The sequence below is a fragment of the Mobula hypostoma genome, chromosome 4 (assembly GCF_963921235.1).
Source record: "Mobula hypostoma chromosome 4, sMobHyp1.1, whole genome shotgun sequence".
Classification (NCBI taxonomy): Eukaryota; Metazoa; Chordata; class Chondrichthyes; order Myliobatiformes; family Myliobatidae; genus Mobula; species Mobula hypostoma.
In genome coordinates, this window is record NC_086100.1 from 83,432,413 (window position 1) to 83,453,335 (window position 20,923).

A 20,923-nucleotide genomic window follows, 5' to 3' on the forward strand; every position below is an offset into this window, starting at 1 on the left:
CTGTCCCAGAGCCCACTGGTCCTGGCTTTTATGCTGAGGTACTGTTTCCCAAATGGTAGCAGCTGGAATAGTTTGTGGTTGGGGCAACTTGGGTCCCCAATAATCCTAAAGGCCCTTTTTACACACCTGTCTTTGTAAATGTCCTGAATCATGGGAAGTTCACAACTACAGATGCACTGGGTTGTCCGCACCACTCTCTGCAGAATCCTGTGATTAAGGGAAGTACAGTTCCCATACCAGGCAGTGATGCAGCCAGTTAGGATGCTCTCATTTGTGCCCCTGTAGAAAGTTCTTAGGATTTGGGGGCCCATACAAAACTTCCTCAACCGTCTGAGGTGAAAGAGGCGCGGTTGTGCCTTTTCACCACACAGCTGGTGTGTATAGCTGTTGCTGCAAAATTTCATGACATACTGTATGTTAGTGATAATAAACCTGATTTTGATTCTGATTTTACAACAAGGTTCAGAAATTACCCAGGTCTTCTTTCCACACTGGGTGCCCTGAGGGGCTCAGAATCATAGAGTAGGCTGAGAACAGGCCTAAGCTAGTAATCTCATTGTGAAACATTGTTATCCAGCTCCATCTGGATCCAAACTCCAATACATCAGGAGTATTTTGCACTTGATTTAGGGCATACAAGTAAGTTTTACTTTGATACAAAGCCTGGTTCTGATGTCCCGTTCTGTTTCCCTACCTGTTATTTTGAGTTTCTTCACAGTCTTGTTGGAATGGTTGATCACCTCAACATTCACTTGAACAGGTTCACCATGGTAAAAGATCTATTAAACAGTGCATTTCAAGTCAGGAGAGTATTTCATAAAGATAATATTTGGCAAACCACTGTGCTAGCTTTACAACATCAGACTGAAGAATTGCTTCCTGAAATCATTCCTGCAGAGACTAGGTATTAGTTTGTATCTGTGTACCATTCTTCTACAATTATAGCTTAACTCTACCCTATTGAGTAACTTTTCAATTTCTTGCCTAAGTACCTTTTGAAGGATAAGAACCTAAATCATTCATATAGAACAATTCTCACATTGCTAGACAATTGCACAGGCAATAGAAGAGAAGTTGCCCTGACCAATAATGTCAGAGAGGCTCCTCACGTATCCTCTCTGCCAAGTTTATTTTTAAGAGGCATGACAAGTTCCAAGGCTTGAATGGCCTCTGAGAGGCAGTGGTAACTCCAGGGAGCCCTGTCAGGTTTAAACCGACAGGGTTGGGATAGGGAACGTGTAGAAGTGGGGGTTCTCTGGGGTCAGTTAGGTTGAGGAAATCCTGTGCACACCGGAGTATGGAGATGTGAATAGGAATCAATAGAATAGGATAAGTATGATGTATTAATATCATATAATTATAGTGATAAAGCATGAAAACAGGGCCTTCACCTCACTGGCACACAGAGTTACACCAATCTTACCATAATCTATTTTATTCTGTCTAAATTTCAATCAACTCTCTCCCAAATTTAACGTATTATCTATATGCTTGTATAGAGTGATCAAACAACTGCATTGTGCTGTAGATTTTCTATGTTTCTATATCATCTACATGCTTGTATATGGTGATCAAGCAACCTCATTTTTGGGGGGGTGGGAGGAAACGATCACACAAAGAAAACAGCCGTGGTCATATGGAGAGCATGCAAACTACACACAAATCTTGTAAATCTGAACTCCAGTTTATCCCAGACAGTGGGGAGGGAAATCTACCCAGCCATGATATCCTGGTCTACCTTGTTCCCAGGAGAACCAAGTTTTAATCTAGTCACTTTAACGTTCACTGAGGGTGAATGCACTCACTTCCAGATATTAAATGGAATGCCAGAACATTAGAATGGTGTTTCTGTTCCTAACAAAAAGGTGACTCTGCTTCAGTTCAGGGGAGCCGAATATATTTAATCCAACTAGCTGTTCTTTCATGCTTGAATGTACAATACTTCTATCCAGTAGTGGACAGGACACTGGGAGGTTTCTGTGCTATTCTTTGACTGGTACTACTGAATGTTTTATTTCCACCCGATCAGGAAGAAAAAAAAACTCTTAAAAACATTAGCAAAGTAAATCGGGCAGTTTTGACCTCAGCTTCATCTCTCCAGTTGCCAGGATGAGGCATGATTAACTGAACACTCACCTCTTTATTGAGTGTCGCTTCCAAGTGAAGAGGTTTGTCTGACATGAGGAACTGTCTGCTCGTTCTAGCCATTGGCTGAAAAATTGGTTTATCAGGAGCATACTGCACTTTGCGGATAACCATGGTCACAGAACTCCTGGGAGAAGAAAGTATGAGAAAAATGGATGATCCAAGACAACCAATAGTGGTTCAATAGTGTTGAAACACCTTACCATTGCCATATGATTCTATTACTTAGATCTACAAAGTGCCTATATGTAACTTATGGTCTTATAAGCAAAGGAATAAATGGATTAACTGTAGGTGTGCATTAGCAGAACTCATGGTCACAACTGATCCAGTGCCAGCAAATGTGAACTAGCTTGTCTTGCTTATGGGACCTGAGACATGACAGTCATCTGAACACCCCTCCTATCTCTTATTGGCAATGGCCACCACCACCAGAGAACAGAAACACCCCATGTAGGAAGGCAGATAGCCAGCTTTTAAATGTAAGTATGATCCTTTTCCTCCCCCAGAATAAGTGTCACTTTCTGCATATTTTATGTATTTCAGTAAGGATAAGAAAACAATGTCAACTACTTTCTGTGTCTGGATGAATATTTATTTACTTTTTGGAGATTTTTTCATCGTAGCTGCAACTCTTCGCACAGAATGCGATGACTTGAAAGTCCACTCCACAGCACTGCGGAGAGAGCATATTCAGATTAGGTTACAGTCACGTACACCAGAGTGTAACAAAACTCTTGGCTTGCATGAAACTCACAGAGTAAACAATAAGCCTGCTATTAATAAATGCAACAATAAACACAATGATGAGGGCATGTCATATATATATAGTGGAGGAAAGACAAGCAGACTCCTGGAAAAATTAAGCCATAAAGTCCCAGACTTCTGGCGAGGACAAGCTTTGAGAGAGAAACGACTCATGTGGGCAGGCATACTATCTCAGCTCTTCATTGTACATATGAAGAACTTGTCAAATGGCATTGAATGAAAGTGCACAGCCACAATTTTTAATCTGTTAAGACTAAGAAGGTAGACAGATCAAACTCTGGAAGTTAGCCGATTAGCATGGTTTTACTGACCATAGTCTATATGTGAAAGGTTGTTCATCATTCCATACAGCACAGAAACTGTTATATAAAGCCTGCTTTGTCCATACTGACTATCAAGTATCTGTCTATACTAACCACATTTATCAGAGTTTGCACTCTGCTGATTCGTGTTTGTCTTTATATTTCCTAATTGTTGTGAGAGTACCCGTTCCTCCTCAGGCACAGCAATCCAGATTCCAACCACCTCCTAGGTAAAACTATTCTTCCTCAGACCCAATCTAAACCTCTTATCCCTTCTCTTAAACCTATGATCTCTAATTTTATAGACCTCTGTTATGGCAGAAAGTATCCTACTCTAACAAAGCCTCTTATAATTTGGTACACCTCTATGAGGTCCCGTCACTCCAACGACAACAAAGCCAGCATATTCGGTTAAAACACTCTACCCATGCAACATCCAAGTGAATCTCCTCTGCAGCCTCTACAGGACAATCAAATCCTTCCTACAATGTGGTGATTGGAAACAGAACACTGAATTCTACTTGTGGCCCAACCACTGTTCTATAAAATCTATGCCTCGGCTAAAAGGGATAGTATCCCATTTCCCTTCTTCACCACCTGATCTATATGTGCTGCCATCTTCATGCACTTGTGGACTTGTTGTACACTAAGCTCCTCAATACTCCTTAAGGCTCTACCATTCATTGTATATGTCCTGCCCTAACTAGTCATCCCAAAGTGATGTGTACTTATCATAATTAAATTCCATCTGCCATTGCTCTGCACACCTTACCAATGGATCAATATCATAATGTAACTATCTACAATACTCCTGACATTTATGTCATTTTGCAGACTTACTGATCATATCTCCTACATTCATTTACAAATTGTTGATGCATATGACTAACAGTAAGGTTCACATTGCTGATACATGTGCACACCATGGGTCACAGATTTCCAATCACAATGATAATTCTCCATTGTTACCCATTGTCTCTGATCATCAATACAATTTTGGATCTAATTTGCCAGCTTGATCTGGGTCCCATCAGCTCTAACTCTATGGGACCACCCTGTGGGGGTGTGCCATAATCTGATTGTTGAAAGTTTCTTCCGTTGTGATTGGTTAGTTTTGAAACTGCAACTGCTTTCCTCATTGGATAGCTGTCTGGTGTCCAGTTTCAAATATCCCGGGTATATAAAAAGGCACATGGAAGGGGCTTGCTCTCTTCTTCCTATGTTTAAGGCAAGGATGCACATGACCATCGGGAAGGTATGCTCTGTGTACACTTTTAACTAAGTATATGTTTGTTGAATACTCATCTTTGTAGTTTCTGTAATTTGGGGAATGTGAATGTTTGTTCAAATTTTTACTGTTTGTAAATAAATGATCAATGAACCCATTTGAAGTCAGTGCATTTCCTATCTCATTTGCTGGACCCACAAACCTGGTTCAACATTACAGGGACCTTGTCAAAGGTCGTTCTGAAGTCCATGTAGATGACATAGACTCGGAGTCATACAGTATGGAAACAGGCTCTTCATCCCAGTTTCTCCATGGTGATCACAGCATCCAGCTAACCCCAGTTGTTCACGTTTGGTCCATAACTGCACCAAGCCCTCCCCCTCATGTACCTATCCAAATGCCTCTTCAATATTGCACTTGCACCTGCCTTGACCACTTCCTCTGGCAGCTCATTCTAGGTATTCACTTCCCTATCTGTAAATAAGTTACCTCTCTGGTCTCTTTGAAATCTCTCCACTTTTATCTTGTATCGGTGCCCTCTAGTTTTGGACTCCCCAACCCTGGGTAAAAGACTATGATTGTCCACCTTGACCATACCCCTCATGATTTTATAAACTCATACTCCTGCTCTCCATGGAATAAAGATTCAAGTTAGCCAACCTCTCCCCTTAACTCAGCTCCTCCAGTCCAGACACCACGCCCTTGTGAACCTCTTCTGCACCCTTTCCAGCTAGGCAATGTTTTCCTATATTAAGGTGACAAAAACTGTGCGCAATACTTCAAGTGAGGTCTCACAAATAAGCTATAACTCCAATATAATGCTCCTACTTGTTGAAAAATGTACTGCATTAGCTACCCTCCAGTCATCTGGAACCTTATCTGTGGCTAGTGAAGATTTAAAACTTGTTGCCAGTACCCCAAATGTTCCTCCTTTGAATCCCATAGCAGCATGGGACATACCTCAACTGGCCCTGGAATTTTATCTATCTTTAAGCCCACTAAGACAATTAATATAACCTTGCTTTTAATGGTAACATATTTGAGAATATCATCTCTCTCTCCTTTGGGAATCAGACAGAATACACCTGAATTGATTTCCATCTAAACTCATCTAAATATGTGTGCTTACATGAGCATTCTAGACAGATTGAATTCCAGTGTTCAGCTTGGCTTTGCACTTGAAAAGGGGGCAGGAATTTACCTAATGATACATTTAAAAGCCTGTAGGGGCTTTTGGCTTTAAATTTCTGTAAAGGTGTAAAGGCCTCAAGGCCACAAGGTAGTATCAGAAGCTTTCAACCTCTTCTTGGAATTCATCTTTTTATTTGTCGTCTTTGGAGCAGCAGAATGATTTGCATTGTGTATTTCAATGTTTAAAAGGGAAACATGTGTTTTAGAATATATATTAGATTATAGGACATAGAATAGTGCAGGCCATTTGGTCCACGATGTTGTGCTGACCTTCAAAACTACTCTAAGCTCAGTCTATCTTATAGTGTTCTCCAGAAGTTGTGGGAAATACATCTGATTCATCGGCCTCAGTCTCAGCAAGGCTAAAATCCACAAGGGCTGTGTATATTGTTCAAAATGTGAGTGGAGATAATAGAGGAGTTAAAGAAGATAGGAGCAGTAAACCATCTGCCAGAGAAACTCACAATAGACGATCTACTGGAGAGACTCAAATTTAAGAAGATGGCTTGTGCTAAAGAAATCAAGAAAATGTTTATCGTTGCATTCCAGAATGATCCCTTTGCAAAATTCTCATTTTCACACCCTTCTCAAATTTGGCTATTCTTAAAATCTTGTCACCATCTAGTCTTCCCCACATGAATGCTGTGATCCTCACTGACTGGTCCACCAAAGACAAAAAAATCCAATTAGAAACAGGAGTTCAGCAAGGAAACACACACACACACACACACACACACACACACACACACACACACACGCACGCGCACACAGAGTAAATATAGCCTTTCAGAGTTTCAAGTCTAAGAGGGTCCAGATCACTGCTTGCATGAGTTGATGTGGTGATCATGAGGAAGTTCTGTCCCCAGCACACATGCCCTAGTTACACACCATCATGTGAACACCCAACATGAAACTCCTGAAACAGGTTTCCTGTTCTGAGTTCCAGCATGGCAGAGATCACCATGTAGGCAGAGGAAAAAATTCATGAATGTTTTCAAAATTCCTTTACAATAAAACCTCCAGGCCAGGGATCTGGGGTGCACAAACAACCTGAATAAGCAACAGAGAGGCACCCCACCTCACGAACTACTCACCTGCTCACTCCTTTCAGACACTTACTGCTCCATTCTTGGAAGAGCCCATGGTTCACACATTCATTGCTCTACAATCTATAATGCCGCTGCCTTGGCCAGCAGTTCAGCCTGCACAGCCTCCATCCCTGCGTTAGATCCTTACAATGTTTTCCAGCAGTATTCAGCGTTACCAAAGTAAGTAACGGAATTATTCCTTAAAGGGCTGAAAACAAGTGAGTGAAATGCCTGTAGCATTTGACCCCTGACCCCTGTAACAACACTTTAATCCTCACCTTGTCAATTTCATTTGGACCCAGTTGCAAGGTTATAGAGCAGGGCAGATAGTCTGGGAACTGTCAAGGGAGGAAAGAGAAAAGTTAATAGTTTGAGAAACCTCACTTCCATGGTTTTCAACACACTCAAGAGCAGTTAGCAACAACATTTTGCAGGGCTAATGTTACACCTTTATTTACAGACTGCAAAGACAAGCTCAGGAATAACAAACAAGCCAGTGAGCCATAAACCAGTAGTGGGAAAGGGAATCTAAACAGGACTTTTGCATTTGGAAAGGCGAAAGCGTATTAGGGACAGTCAGCATTAGGGACAGTTCATGGGAAAATCATGGGCCACAAATTTGATTTTTGAGGAGCTGGCAAAGAGAATTGATTGAGGAATCCCAGTGGATGTTAGCTCCATAGACTTTATCAAGGCCTTTCACGATGTGGAAGCTGGTCTAGTAGAACTGACCACATAGAAAACAGACTGAGATAGCAAAATGGATACAAAAATGACTTGGTAGCAGAGTTTTGAAGAAGCGTCTTGGCCCAAAACATCAACTGCTTGTTCATTTCCATGGTGCTGCCTGAACTGCTGTGTTCCGTGGATCCATAGAAAAGTTGCCTGGACTGATGGGCTTGAGTTATAAGCAGAGATTGAATAGGCTGTGATTGCTTTCCTTGGAACAGAAGCTGAAAAGTGACCGAGATGTTTGAAAAATTACCAGGGATGTAGATAGAGCCTTTATTTCAGGGTAGAGGCTTCTATATGTAGAGGGCAGAGGGACAAGATTTAAAGGTGATCTGAGGGGCAAACTTTTCACATAGAAAGTGACGGGTACAGGAACAAACTGTTAGAGGAGATGAAAGAATTACAATGTTTAAAAGAAATTTGGACAGGTACGTAGATTGGGAAGTTTTAGACTCATGTGCACTGTCTGTCCATAAGCAGGCAAATGATGGCACTAGTTCAGTTAGACATTTTGTTTAGCCTAGTTGAGCTGAGCCGAAGTGCCTGTTTCCACACTTTAACAGTCTGTATTTTTTCTAATTTACACCAGCTTTTTTTTCTGTCTTGTGTCATATATTATTCTACAGAAGCTGAGCAGGTCAGTGTCCTGTATTACAATTCAGAAAGGATTCTTCTGCCATTTATACTCAGTGAAGAAAGCAGCTGCTGTTGTCTGCTCCTTGTGGTAAACCATATATATATGTTGTAACTGGGTTACCTGTCTAGACACGCCCCTCTGCTGACTGCCCCTGTGGCTTCTCCCACAGACCCCTGAATAAAGGCGATTGTGTCACTGCTCCTCCCTCAGTCCAGGACAGATACTCAGCTTGGACATTGGTCCATTTACTGTTAATAAAAGCCTTTCAGTATTTACTCTACTTCCAGACGTTTGGAGTTATTGATGGTGCATCAATTTGATTAGCAGTAAAATGTGACCTCCAGCATGCTGAGTGTCTGCCCCCGGACAGAGAGGAGGAGCCAAGGCCCAATCGCCTTTATTCAGGGGTCTGTGGGAGGCGCCACAGGGGCAGTCAGCAGAGGGGCATGTCCAGACAGGTAACCCAGTTACAACAGATATATATGGTTTACCACACTCCTGAAAACAGCTGCTCCTACAGACATGTAACCAAAATGGCCAGATTTCATCAGAATCAGCCCTACTCTCTTTCTTCCTGGTCCTGTGCTATACCTCTGAGTTATGTTTGCAGGATGTTGACCTGTCAACATGACTCATGGATACAGCAGCATACGGGTCAGCATTTATTCCCCATTCCTCACTACCCACTACCCCCTTGAGCTGAGTCATAGCAGAGAGCTATTCAGGGTTAGTGTTAGTGTAGTCCATAGTCACATTCAAGGATGGCAGATTTCTTTCCCGGAACCACGTTGGTGACCTGGAATGGTTTTGATATGAATCCAATGGTTTTCAGGTTACTAGTACTAACAATATCATTTTTTTCTCATTCCTAATTTAGTTACTTACTGACTGCCTGTTTTGCCACTGCCGTTTAGGGCAGCAATGAAGGTCCCCCATCTCTGTCTGTCCTTGGCATACTGTTCACGCATGGATATAGAAGGATTCTTCATTGTTGTTTCCGTAACAAAGTTTCTTTGACCAGTCAAGGTTGTTAGCACTGAGCTGAAGGCCCCAATGGAGGATTGGTGGACCACTCTTAGTCTGGACCCTACCAAGAGCCAAAGCACAAGGCCCTGACACCAGCCAGCAGAGTTCTCCGGGTCACTGAGGCATTCATGCCTCCAAACCATGACATAGGTTTAATCTCAATCTCTAGATCTGTGTTTCAATAACTTTATCACTGTTGCTCATTAAACTGGTTAGCTGATTTTCAAGATGATTTAGGGAATGTTTAAATCCTCTGCTTTGGTACCCCATTATAAGTCAGTTTTAATATAATAATTCTTCACAGTATCCAATTTCCACTTAATGAGTGTCACACACAAGAAACTGCCTCATAATGGGTCCACCTGAACTGTAGAAACTTCCTGGTAATTTACTGTGCTGAAAAGCAAACATGCCATGAAATATTATAAAGTAGGCATAACACATTAGCTCCCCACATAAAAAATGCTGGTGAACGCAGCAGGCCAGGCAGCATCTCTAGGAAGAGGTACAGTCGATGTTTCAGGCTGAGACCCTTCGTCAGGACTAACTAAAGAAAGAGCTAGTAAGAGATTGAAAGTGGGAGGGGGAGGGGGAGATCCAAAATGATAGGAGAGGACAGGAGGGGGAGGGATGGAGCCAAGAGCTGGAAAGTTAATTGGCAAAAGGGATACGAGGCTGGAGAAGGGAGAGGATCATGGGAATGGCACATTAGTTCCTCTTGTTTGTCCATAACCCAGAAGGGAAGAGAGGGAGAGAGAGTGAGAGGTGAAGGGAGAAAGAGCGGTACCTGAAAACAGAATGGATAAGCTCTGTCTCCAAACTTTCTTGCTAAACGTTCTTGCAGCTTGGTCTGGGGTTTAGGCTTTTCACCTGATGGTGGAGGATAGACTTGAACTGTGGTCATATACAGATCTCTTCTGAACTTCAACCCGCAAACATCTACGTCCTCTCGTCCGTAGTGGAATGCACAGAGAAGTCTGCAAAACACTGAAGTGAAGATCCAGAAGTAATAAACAGGTGCTATTCTGGAAGTTAGGCTATAGGAACTTAGTCTTTCACCAGCTGGTCTTTGGGCTTTGACTGTGTAGATCTGTACTCGAATCAGTTCTGTGAATTTTTTACTTGTGGGTTTAGTGACACATACTAAGTCTCCTTTGATTTGAGTTCATAATTTCAGCAGTTGAACTGAGTGTACATGGAGTCGTGGTGGAATAAGTGGCAAACACCAAGTCCATGCAACTCTGTGTGAACGAGTGTGGAAGTGCAGGGAAGTTTGCAAAGATGTATTTGTGATACTGTGTGTTAGTTGAGCATGTGAACTATGCATTGTGAAACTACGTGAGGCTGAGAATGTTTATATGGCTGTAAATATCTGTGCAAAATAAAGCATGTCACTGATTAGAACAAACCTCTTAAGGAAATTCGACTGGAACAAAAGTAGTTGGTTTACTTGTTCAAAATATTCAACAGTGCTGGATGTCTTACCTTTTCTATCCTTTATGTAGCCTGTGTCCAATACAAGCACACCATCTGAAAAATAATCAGATAAGATCAATCACCAAAGTAGCTCCTGGCCACATTGTGTGGTATATCCATCACCATTCTTTGAATTAAGCACTGTAGAGTCATCTATTGCCTGTGCTAGGCCTGGATCTTCCACAGTCCATTGCAGAAACACAATGTGATCTATCCAACAGCAATAGCGACCTCCAGCCTCTCATCAACCAACCCCAGAAGACACCATCAGAGAACCTGGATTTTCATCATTTAGCTTCAAGGCAACACTAATTCTCACACTAGTCCTGAGTAGTATAGGCTGATATCAGTGCCAGTCCAGGAGTTCTCATGTAGTAGTAACCACCAATTCAGGACTGCACATGGTGCAGTAACACCCAATATCTTGCAGTGGGGAATCAAAAGTATGTCAGCAGGTGATTGGAGAGTTTGATAAGTTTATAGGGAGTGACCATGGAGATGATAGACGACCTCAAGGACAGTACCAAATTGTGGGTATTGGGACAATCACTAGTAATGACATTAAAGTAGGATTGGTGCTGCACACGCCCTAGCCGTGTAAAGGCCCAGTTAAGGTTAGGCACTTTAAGTTATGCCAAAGGAAGCCTCAGTATCCTTTTCCTTTCCACAAGTCTTCGAGGCTTCTGATGGCCACAGGCCTTCGATGTGTGAAGGATATCTTACAACAGCTGTGCAGCAGGATGGCAGGAAAGCAGGCTGGACATCAGGTGGTGCTGCTACATCAAGCCCAGTTTCTATCCTGATCTCAGGTGCAGTGTGTGCAGAGATTGCTCGTTCTCCATGTGCCTCTATGTATTTCCTCTGTCTGCTCTGGTTTCTGTAAGAACAGAAGAAATAGGAGCAGGAGTCGGCCATCTGGCCTGTTAAACCTGCTCCGTCATTCAATAAGATCATGGCTGATCTGACCATAGACTCGTCTCCACCTACCCGCCTTTTCCCCATAACCTTTAATTCCCCTACCATACAAAAATCTATCCTACCTTGTCTTAAATATATTTACTAAGGTAGCCTCCACTACTTCATCGGACAGAGAATTCCACAGATTCACCACTCTTTGGGAAAAGCAATTCCCCCCCATCTCAGTCCTAAATCTACTTCCCCCAACTCTTGAGGCTACGTCCCCTAGTTCTAGACTCACCTACCAGTGGAAACAACTTTCCTGCCTCTATCTTATTTATCCCCTTCATTATTTTATATGTTTCTATAAGATCTCCTCTCAATCTTCTGAGACTTTTCAAAGACTTCCTGACTAATTACTACAGTAGATGGGTGTCAGAAGAATCTGGGGCATATGAAGGAGGAAAGGTCACGGGGAAATAAGTCAGGCATTAGGACTGCTCTGAGAACCAGCAGACTCAATGTGTCATGAGGAAATCTGACAAGAGCCTTCTTGCAGCATTTCAAAATGACTCAGATCAAAGTTTCATAAGTATGCTACCAGCATGCTAAATTCCCAGTTTTGTTTAGTGATCACAATCAATATATACAATTGTGCAGAATGAAGAAAACTGCAGTCCCACTGACAGAAATGAAAGTTTTGAAATCTATGTAACAGATTCCTCACGTAGCCTCTCTGTAGCATCGTGGCAGTTCATGCTTTCTACTTCCCAGTACTTTATGATCTGCATCCCCTTTCAGTCCATGACTACCACGACTTCTGGAAGTAAGCACCACAGTCATTTCTATAAAGATCAAGCTGGAGAGGTTGATGTAAGTTTATTTAGAGATGCACCATGGAACAGGCCCTGTCAGCTCAATTTACAATGACCAATTAACTTACTAACCAGTACATCGTTGGGCTGTGGGAGGAAACCAGAGCACCCAGAGGAAATCCATGTAGTTCACATGGAGAATGTACATTCTCCTTACAGATGCCAGATCATCCCAAGCTGTAATAGTGTCACACTAACCGCTTTGGCTCACAGATGCCAAAGGATCTAATGCCAGGCTATTTTATGTGAGGGTAACAGGATCATTAAAGCTGGAAACACTTTCTTTGCTACAATCAAAGAACCAGAGGGTGGAATTCCCCCACCCCCCCAACATGAAACAGAGAGAGCACACATACCCACAGGATCTGTATGACTGACATGATCCACAAAATCTCGTTTGCCCAAGTAGACAGCGATCTGTGAAAGGAGACACAAGATGCTCAATGACTGAAACGTGCACTGTCAATTGTATCCCCCATCGGTGATGGCAATCCAAACCAAGGAAGCTGGAGGTATGAACAGGTACACCAGCCTCCCTGGGAAACAAACAGTTGACCCTTCAGGTAAAGGGCTTTGCATTAGAACTGGAAAAATGAGAAAACAGTGTGTTAAATTGTAGGGAGGAAGCAGGGTGAAAAGAACAGGCTAATTGGGTGCTAATCAAAGCTATCAAAACAACTTTTTTTTAAAAAAACCAGCAGTTGGAGACAAAAAAAAATGGAAAAAAAGAAGCAGAAAGATGAGAAATGTAGAATTACCTCCCAGGGTTTTCGACATTCTTGGCTGGAAGATGAGGAGTTGTTTCTCAAAATTATATTGAGCATCTTATGGCAGAATCTTCCATTGCCTAATATTGGAGGAAGCCTAACACGCAGATGTCTGAGTGGCAGTGGGATGGAAACTAACAGTGATAGGTGATTGGAAGATTAGGGTGATCCTTGTGAACTGAACTATGACTACATAAACTTGTATAATCTGTATCACCATTTTATCATTGTGGTTTTTAAGGTTAGATTGACATTTACAGAATAATGGGCGTGAGATTTATCTGGAAAGAACCTACATTTATATACTGGAAAAAAACAACAGGAAATCATGCTGGAAATCTTAAATAAATACTAGAATTACTCAGCAGATTAGGCAAGATCTTTCCATTCCCAGTTCTAGAAAACATAGAAAACCTACAACACAATACAGGCCCTTTGGCCCACAAAGCAGTGCCAAATATGTCCTTACCTGAGAAATTACCTAGGGTTACCCATAGCTCCCTATTTTTCTAAGTTCCATGTACCTATCCAGGAGTCTCTTAAAAGACCCTATTGTATCCGCCTCCACCACCGTCGCCGGCAGCCCATTCCACACACTCACCACTCTCTGCGTAAAAAGCTTACCCTGACATCTCCTCTGTACCTGCTTCCAAGCACCATAAAACCGTGCCCCCTCATGCTAGCCATTCCAGCACCTGGGAAAAGGCCTCTGACTATCCACACGATCGATGCCTCTCATCATCTTATACACCTCTATCAGGTCACCTCTCATCCTCCGTTGCTCCAAGGAAAAAAGGCCGCGTTCACTCAACAGTTTCCTCACATCCATTCTGCATTCTGCATTTTTCACCCATGATTAGCACATTATTAATTTTCAATAAAAAATAGCTGGCTAACATTAGTAACACGATCATATTGCTCGGAACCATCTTGTTTAAAGAGCTGCTCAGTATGATTCTGTTGAAATATTAACTATTTCACCATTTACAGATGCTGCTGAGTGTTTCCAGTAAATTTTGTTTTTCACATCACAGTTATGTCGTGCCTTGTGAAGCCAAGATGTTACACGTAAAATGAAGTCTGTTTTTTCTTTCCAGTATGTATTGTAGTCACCATTGTAATGTGGAGAATTTTGCAACCATTTTGAACAAAGCAAATGAGATAAGTGACCAGGCAATCTGTTGAGTCATTGTTGGTTAGAGCACACAACTGGCCTAAATCTAGATCCCTGCGGTTGTAGTGTGGTCCCATGGTATAAATGAATTTGTTGAATATTCTACTTCAACATAAAGGTTTATAAGATTAGGAGATGCATCGACAGAGTAGACAGAGAGTATCTACTCTCCCCCATGGTAGAAATGTCTAATACCAGACGGCCTGCATTGAAGATGAGAGGGGGTAGGTTCAAAGAGGATGGGACGGTTAAGTATCGTACTCAAAGTGGTGGCTGCCTGGAATGCGCTGCCTGGTATGATGGTACAGGCAAATACATTAGAGGCTCGTAAGAGATGTTTAGATAGGCACACAGATATGAAGAAGATAGAGGGATATGGACATTGTGCAGGCAGGAGGGGTTAGTCTTTGGGTTTTTTTCTGATTTACTTTTATCTGGTTCAGCACAACATTGTGGGCCGAAGGACCTGTTCCTGTTCTGTACCCTTTTATGTTAAGCACTGCTTCTTTTAAAAACTGCAATGTTTAGTTTTTTAGCTCTAAGTATTATTATTTTAATCAGCCAGACTAGGAAGTGTACAAAATCATTTCAGGATAATTCTTTTTCCTCCCCTCGAGGATTTTCCCGATTCCCTGCAGCAGACAGTGACAAGAGTGAGCAAGTGAAGTTCAGCCATTTTATAGACATGTTACCTTCTGCTCAGTTGAAATTATGTAAGAAAATTATTGTCACTATCAATGGCCAGGCTTGGTTTTACGCAGAAGCAAGCAGGAGTAGGCGATTAGGCCCTTCAACCTGTCCTGCCATTTATTATGAACATGGCTGATGTATGCTGGCGTCAGCCAGCCTCTCTTCTGTGCCATTTCTCTGTAGCCTTCTGTTCCTTAATCTCAAATATTTATCCTCCTCCACTTTAAATACTTTAATGATACAGCTCCTGCCATTCACAGGGGCAAAGAACTCCAGAGATTCACCACCCTCTGGGAGAAGAAATTTCTGCATGTTAGTTTTAAATGACCAACCCTAATCTTGCAGTTATATCCCCTTGTTTCATGTACTCCCACTGATAAAAGCATCCCAACATTTACCACACCAAGCACCCCTGAGATTTTATGTTTGGATAAAATCACCCCTCGTGCTTCTAATTCATTCGAAGGAATTCCGACCCTGACTATTTACTCTCTCTCTCTCTCTCTTGATAGGACAACCTCTTCTCTGAGGATTAGCCTGGTGAATCTCCTTTGTACTGGCTCCAATATTACTATGTCTATTTTTAGCTAAGAGCATTAAGACAGCCATTATTGTTTTAGATGAGATGTAACCAACACCCTGTGCAAATTGTTCATTCGCGTGAACTTTCTCTGGACCCTATCCAATGACAACACTTCTTAGAGAAGAGGCCCAAAACTACTCACAATACTCAAAGTGCAGTCTGACCAATGCCTTGTGAAGCCTCAGCATTACATCTTTACTGTTATATTCTAACCCTCTTGAAATTAATGCTAATATTGCATTTGCCTTCCTTACCACTGACCCAACCTGCAAGTTAACCTGCATGAGGACTCCCAAGTCCCTTTTCACCTCTGATTTTTGAATTTTCTTTCTGTGATGAGAGTCCTTGACGAGGATGGCTTGAATCCAAATGCTGGAGTACCCAAGGTTAGGATCAAGACAGGGTTTCAAACTGGATCGCGAATCTGAGCACAGAACAAACACTAGAGGAGATCACCAATAGGCTTATGAATGAGCAGCGGACCTCAGTTCAAGTGCTCTTTAAATGCTCAACCCTTGGCACTGAAAACTTGATTAGTGGGACAGTCATGAATCTTTGAAAGGGCCGCACCAGCTATCCATACTCTGGGGAGTTAGAGAGTCTAAACCTCAGAAGCTGGCACGGATGGGTGCGTGTCCTACCACTTCCCTTTCAGAAGATAAGCTATGCTTTTATTCCTTCTACCAAAGTGCATGACCATACACTAACCTACATTATATTCCATCTGCCACTTCTTTGCCCATTCTCTTAATCTGTTCCTTTGTTCCTTTTAACCCATTCTTTTTGAAGACTCCCTGTTTCCTCAGCCCGACCTGCCCCTCCACCTATCTTTGTAACATCAGCAGACTTGGCCACAAAGCCATCAGTTCCATCATCCAAATCATTGACATACAATGTCAAAAGACATTAACACTAACCAACACCAACCCCTGCAGAACACCCCGCTACTCACTGGCAGTCAAACAGAAAAGGCCCCCTTTATTTCCACTCTTTGCCTCCTGCTGGTCAGCAAACCTTGTATCCATGCCAATATCTTTCCTGTAATTCCATGGGCTCTTATCTTGTTAAGTAGCTTCATGAGTGGCACCTGCTCTGCTCACTTTATACTTACAACTGTGTGGCTAAGCACAGTCTCAATACCATCTTTAAGTTTGCGGATGACAGTACTGGCATAGGCCAAATCAAAGGTGGTGACGAAGCAACATGCGGGAGGGAGATTGAAAATCTGGCTGAGTGGTGCCATAACAACAACCTCTCACTCAGTGCCAGCGAGACCAGGGAGCTGATTATTGACTTCAGCAGGAGACAACCAGAGGTACGAGAGCCAGCCGTCATCAGGAGATCAGAGGTGAAGAGGGTAAGCAACCTTTAAATTCCTCAGTGTCGTCATTTCCTGGACCCAGTACATAAGTGCAATTATGAAGAAAGCACAACAGTGCCTCTTCTTCCTTAGGAGTTTATGAAGATTTGGCATGACATCTAAAACTTTGACAAACTGTGGTTGAGAGTATATTGACTGGCTGCATCACAGCCTAGTATGGAAACACCAATGCACTTGAATGAAAAAATCTGTAAAGAAGTAGTGGATGCAGCCTTGTCTACCATGGGTAAATCCCTCCCCGCTATTGAGCACATCTACATGGAGCATTGTTGCAGGAATGCAGCATCCATCACCTCACTGTTGCCATTAGGAAGAAGATACAGGAGCCTCAGGACTCATTCCATTGGGTTTGGCAACAGATATTATCCTCAACCATCAGTGTCTGAACCAGAGGGGTTAACTTTACTCAACTTCAGATGCCACATCTCTGAACTACTCCCACAAACTATGGGCTCACTTTCAAGGACTCTTCATTCCAATGTTCTCGATATTTATTGCTTATTTATTTATCATTATTATTTCTGTTTTTTTCGTATTTGCAGAGTTTGTTGTCTTTTGTACACTGGTTGTCCAATCTGTTGGTGACGTCTTTCATTGATTCTGTTACAGTTATTGATTTATTGAGTATGCCTGCAACTTTGACTTTGTCAAAACGCTTCTGAAAATCCAAGTAAACAATATCCACTGACTCTCCTCTGTCAATCCTTCCTGTTACTTCTTCTAAGAATTCTAACAGATTTATCAGGCAAGACTTTCCCTGAAGGAGACTGTGCTGACTTTGGGCTAATTAATCATGTGTCTCCAAGTACTTTGAAATCTCATCATTACGAATGGACTCCACCATCTTCCCAACCACTGAAGCCAGGCTAACTGGCCTATAATTTTTGCCCTCTTCCCTTTTTAAAGAGTGGAATGATGTTTGCAATTTTCCAGTCCTCCAGAACCATTCCAGAATCTAGTGATTCTTGAAAGGTCACTACCAATGCCTCCACAATCTCTTCAGCCACCTCTTTCAGAACCCTGGGGTGTAGACCATTCTGTCCAGGTGACTTCAGACCTTTCAGCTTCCTAAGGGCCTTCTCCTTAGTAATAGCAGCTGCACTCATTTCTGCCCCTGGACACTCTTGAATTTCTGGCATATTGTTATTGTCTTCTCAGTGAAGACGGACACAAAATACATATTAAGTTTGTCCTACATTGCTTTGTCAGCCATTACTACCTTTCCAGCCTTATTTTCCGGTGGTCTGATATCCACTCTCGCCTCTCATTTACTCTTTAAATATGAAAAAAAATGTATCCTCTTTGATATTATTGGCTAGCTTACCTTCATATTCCATCTTTTCTCTACTTATGGCTTTTTTTGCTTGCCTTTTGTTGGTTTATAAAAGCTTCCCAGTCCTCTAACTCCCCAGTAATTTTTGCTATATTGTTTGCCCTCTCCTCTTCTCCTTCTTTTCCTTCTGTGCCACAGAGCCAGGTTCAGTGCCAGACAGCTGGTTGTTGTGCTTCCCCCCAGTAAGTCATCCCTCACCCCCAACAATATCCAAAGTAGTATATTTGTTATTGAGGGAAAAGGCCACAGGGATACTCTACACTGGTTGCCTATTCCCTTTTCCTCTCCCCACAGTCACACAGGTACCTGCCTCCTGTAACCTAGGGGTGACTTTCTTCCTGTAGCTTCTGTGTATGTCTCGCCTCCTCGTTCTCCTGTATGAGCCGAAGGTCATCCAGCTGCAGCTCCATTTCTTAACATGGGTCTCTAAGGAGCTGCAGTTCAATGCACTTCATGTAGATGTAGTTATTAGGGAGATTAGCGATCTCCCTGAGTTCCCACGTCCCACTCAAAGAACATACCATTAACCCTGGATCCATTCTTAATGCACTAGCAATGTACTAATAGACAAAAAGAAACTTACTTTGAGCCTCTGCCTGTCTTCGCCAAAGCTTAGTAAGCCAAAGCCTCCCACTCTAACACTGGCTGCTCCACTTACAAATGCAAGGGAGTGCACATCACACACAACTTCTCATGGTCCTACACAGTAAGAAAACTCACCAACATCTATAATTTCTGAGGAAGATGAAAGGAACTGGAGTTTGCACATGCACACTCACATCACTCTACAGATGTCCATGCACCGTGGCAGACAAGAAAGCTCTACAACAGGTAGCCAAGACTGCCCAGTGCATCACTGGCCACCCATTTACCCGTCATCAGGAATATCACCTATATTTGGAAAGGTGCCAGAAAAGGGCCAGTAACATTATGAAGGATCCCACCCACCCTGCTCATGGGCTGTTTGTCCCACTCTGATCAGGGAGGATGCTGTGTAGCATCCATCAAAAACCAACTCAAAACAGTTACTTACCCCAAGCAGTAAGGCTGATCAGCACCTCCACCTACTAACTCTACCACCACTTTATTATTTCCTGGCATCACTTTATCTACATATAATCAATCTATGTAGATGAGCTTTCTCATGTACTTATATCATGTTTTTATTATTAGATCATTGCATTCTTTATCTTTTGTGTTTTTTACTGTACTGCATTTGACCTGGAGCAACAACTATTTCGGTCCCCTTCCATTTGTGTACAGAAAATGATAATAAACAGTCTTGAATTATGAATCTGACACCTCACTTCCTTTTATTGGCCAATGCTAAGTTACTAATAACCCAATCAATCTCCTGCACCACTGACAAGCCCCAACGGGACCTGATTGCTTTTTAAAGTTGGCGCGCAAGCTCCACGGGGAACCGTCTCCAAGTGTCTCTGCAATGTCCTGTTTGGCAGACAAGTCCTGACAGGCCTGCTCACTTTTTTAGAATTGGTGTGTAAACTCCACAAGGAACTATGTCCAGTCCTCTCTGCCATCTTCCACTTGGCAGATACATCATCTATAGATGTAAAATAATTCCACAATTTTATGTTTGGATCAGAACTGGCCAATGTTGATGTAAGGTCATCCACTTTTAACATCACTCAGTAATTTGTTTCCATAGCTGCATCTTACACTTTCAACTTGTTCTTTTTCCCTTTTTTGAAATTCCAACACAAAATGTTACCAGCTAACTGTGGTCTCCTCCCTTCCACAGACATTTTGTCTGTTCTCCCCATTCCTCTCCATCTCTGACTTGTTTTCTCACTTTTTCAGTTCTGAGGAAATACCAGTGACTTTGAAGCTTTATGTTCTTTCTCTTTTTACAGGTGTTTCTTGGCCTACTGAGTGCCTTTAGCCCTTTAAACTTTTGTTACTGGTTCAACACACTTGAGCAGCTGGTGCATTGGTATGTGCATTATACTAAAAAGCTTTTTGTAGATTTTGTAGAATCTGGAGCAAGCTGATTGGAATCTGGGGAGAGACAATAAACAGGATTCCCAGCATTGTAATCTCAGGATTTCTAACCATGCCCATGTGCTGATGGAGTGAGAAATACATAGATATATGGAGTATATTACTCAACTTTCATCTAAATGGTTTCCATTATATTTAACTTTGATTGGTCATATTAATGCAGTTAAGATGTTTATTCTGCCAAAATTTTTATATATATTTCAGGCATTACCAATTTTTGTTCCAAAATCTTTTTTTGATAAAGTTGACTCTAAAATTTCTTCATTTATTTGGCAAAATAAAAACCCGAGACTGGGTAAAATACATTTACAGAAAGCTAAGAGAGATGGAGGTTTAGCATTACCTAACTTTAGATTCTATTATTGGGCAATTAATATTCGACATATGAAATTTTGCTTACTTGACCAAGATACACTATCCATTCTTAAATGGGTAGTATTGGAATTACAATCTGCTCAGGGCTATGCACTTGGCTCTATTTTAGTTTCCTCTCTTCCTTTCGATTTGAAACACCTCAAACTGGTCTCTAACCTGATAGTTAAATATACCTTACATATTTGGTTTCAATTCAGAAAATTTTTCGATCTTAACCAGTTTGGGCTAGCGAT

The 20,923-nt window shown here is 42.0% G+C and overlaps 1 protein-coding gene across 1 annotated transcript in view; it reads right to left on the minus strand.

The window, feature by feature from the left end:
• The window catches only part of LOC134344856 (beta-arrestin-1-like), a 44,603-nt gene that overhangs the window by 20,851 nt on the left and 2,829 nt on the right, over positions 1-20,923 (minus strand). Inside the window, exons 2-8 of the mRNA XM_063044963.1 lie at positions 12,722-12,782; positions 10,603-10,647; positions 9,905-10,104; positions 7,001-7,060; positions 2,748-2,821; positions 2,137-2,272; positions 695-779 (exon numbers count right to left, since the gene is read on the minus strand). Of these exons, the coding sequence (XP_062901033.1) occupies positions 695-779; positions 2,137-2,272; positions 2,748-2,821; positions 7,001-7,060; positions 9,905-10,104; positions 10,603-10,647; positions 12,722-12,782 (661 nt within the window). The remainder of the gene's footprint in view (positions 1-694; positions 780-2,136; positions 2,273-2,747; positions 2,822-7,000; positions 7,061-9,904; positions 10,105-10,602; positions 10,648-12,721; positions 12,783-20,923) is intronic.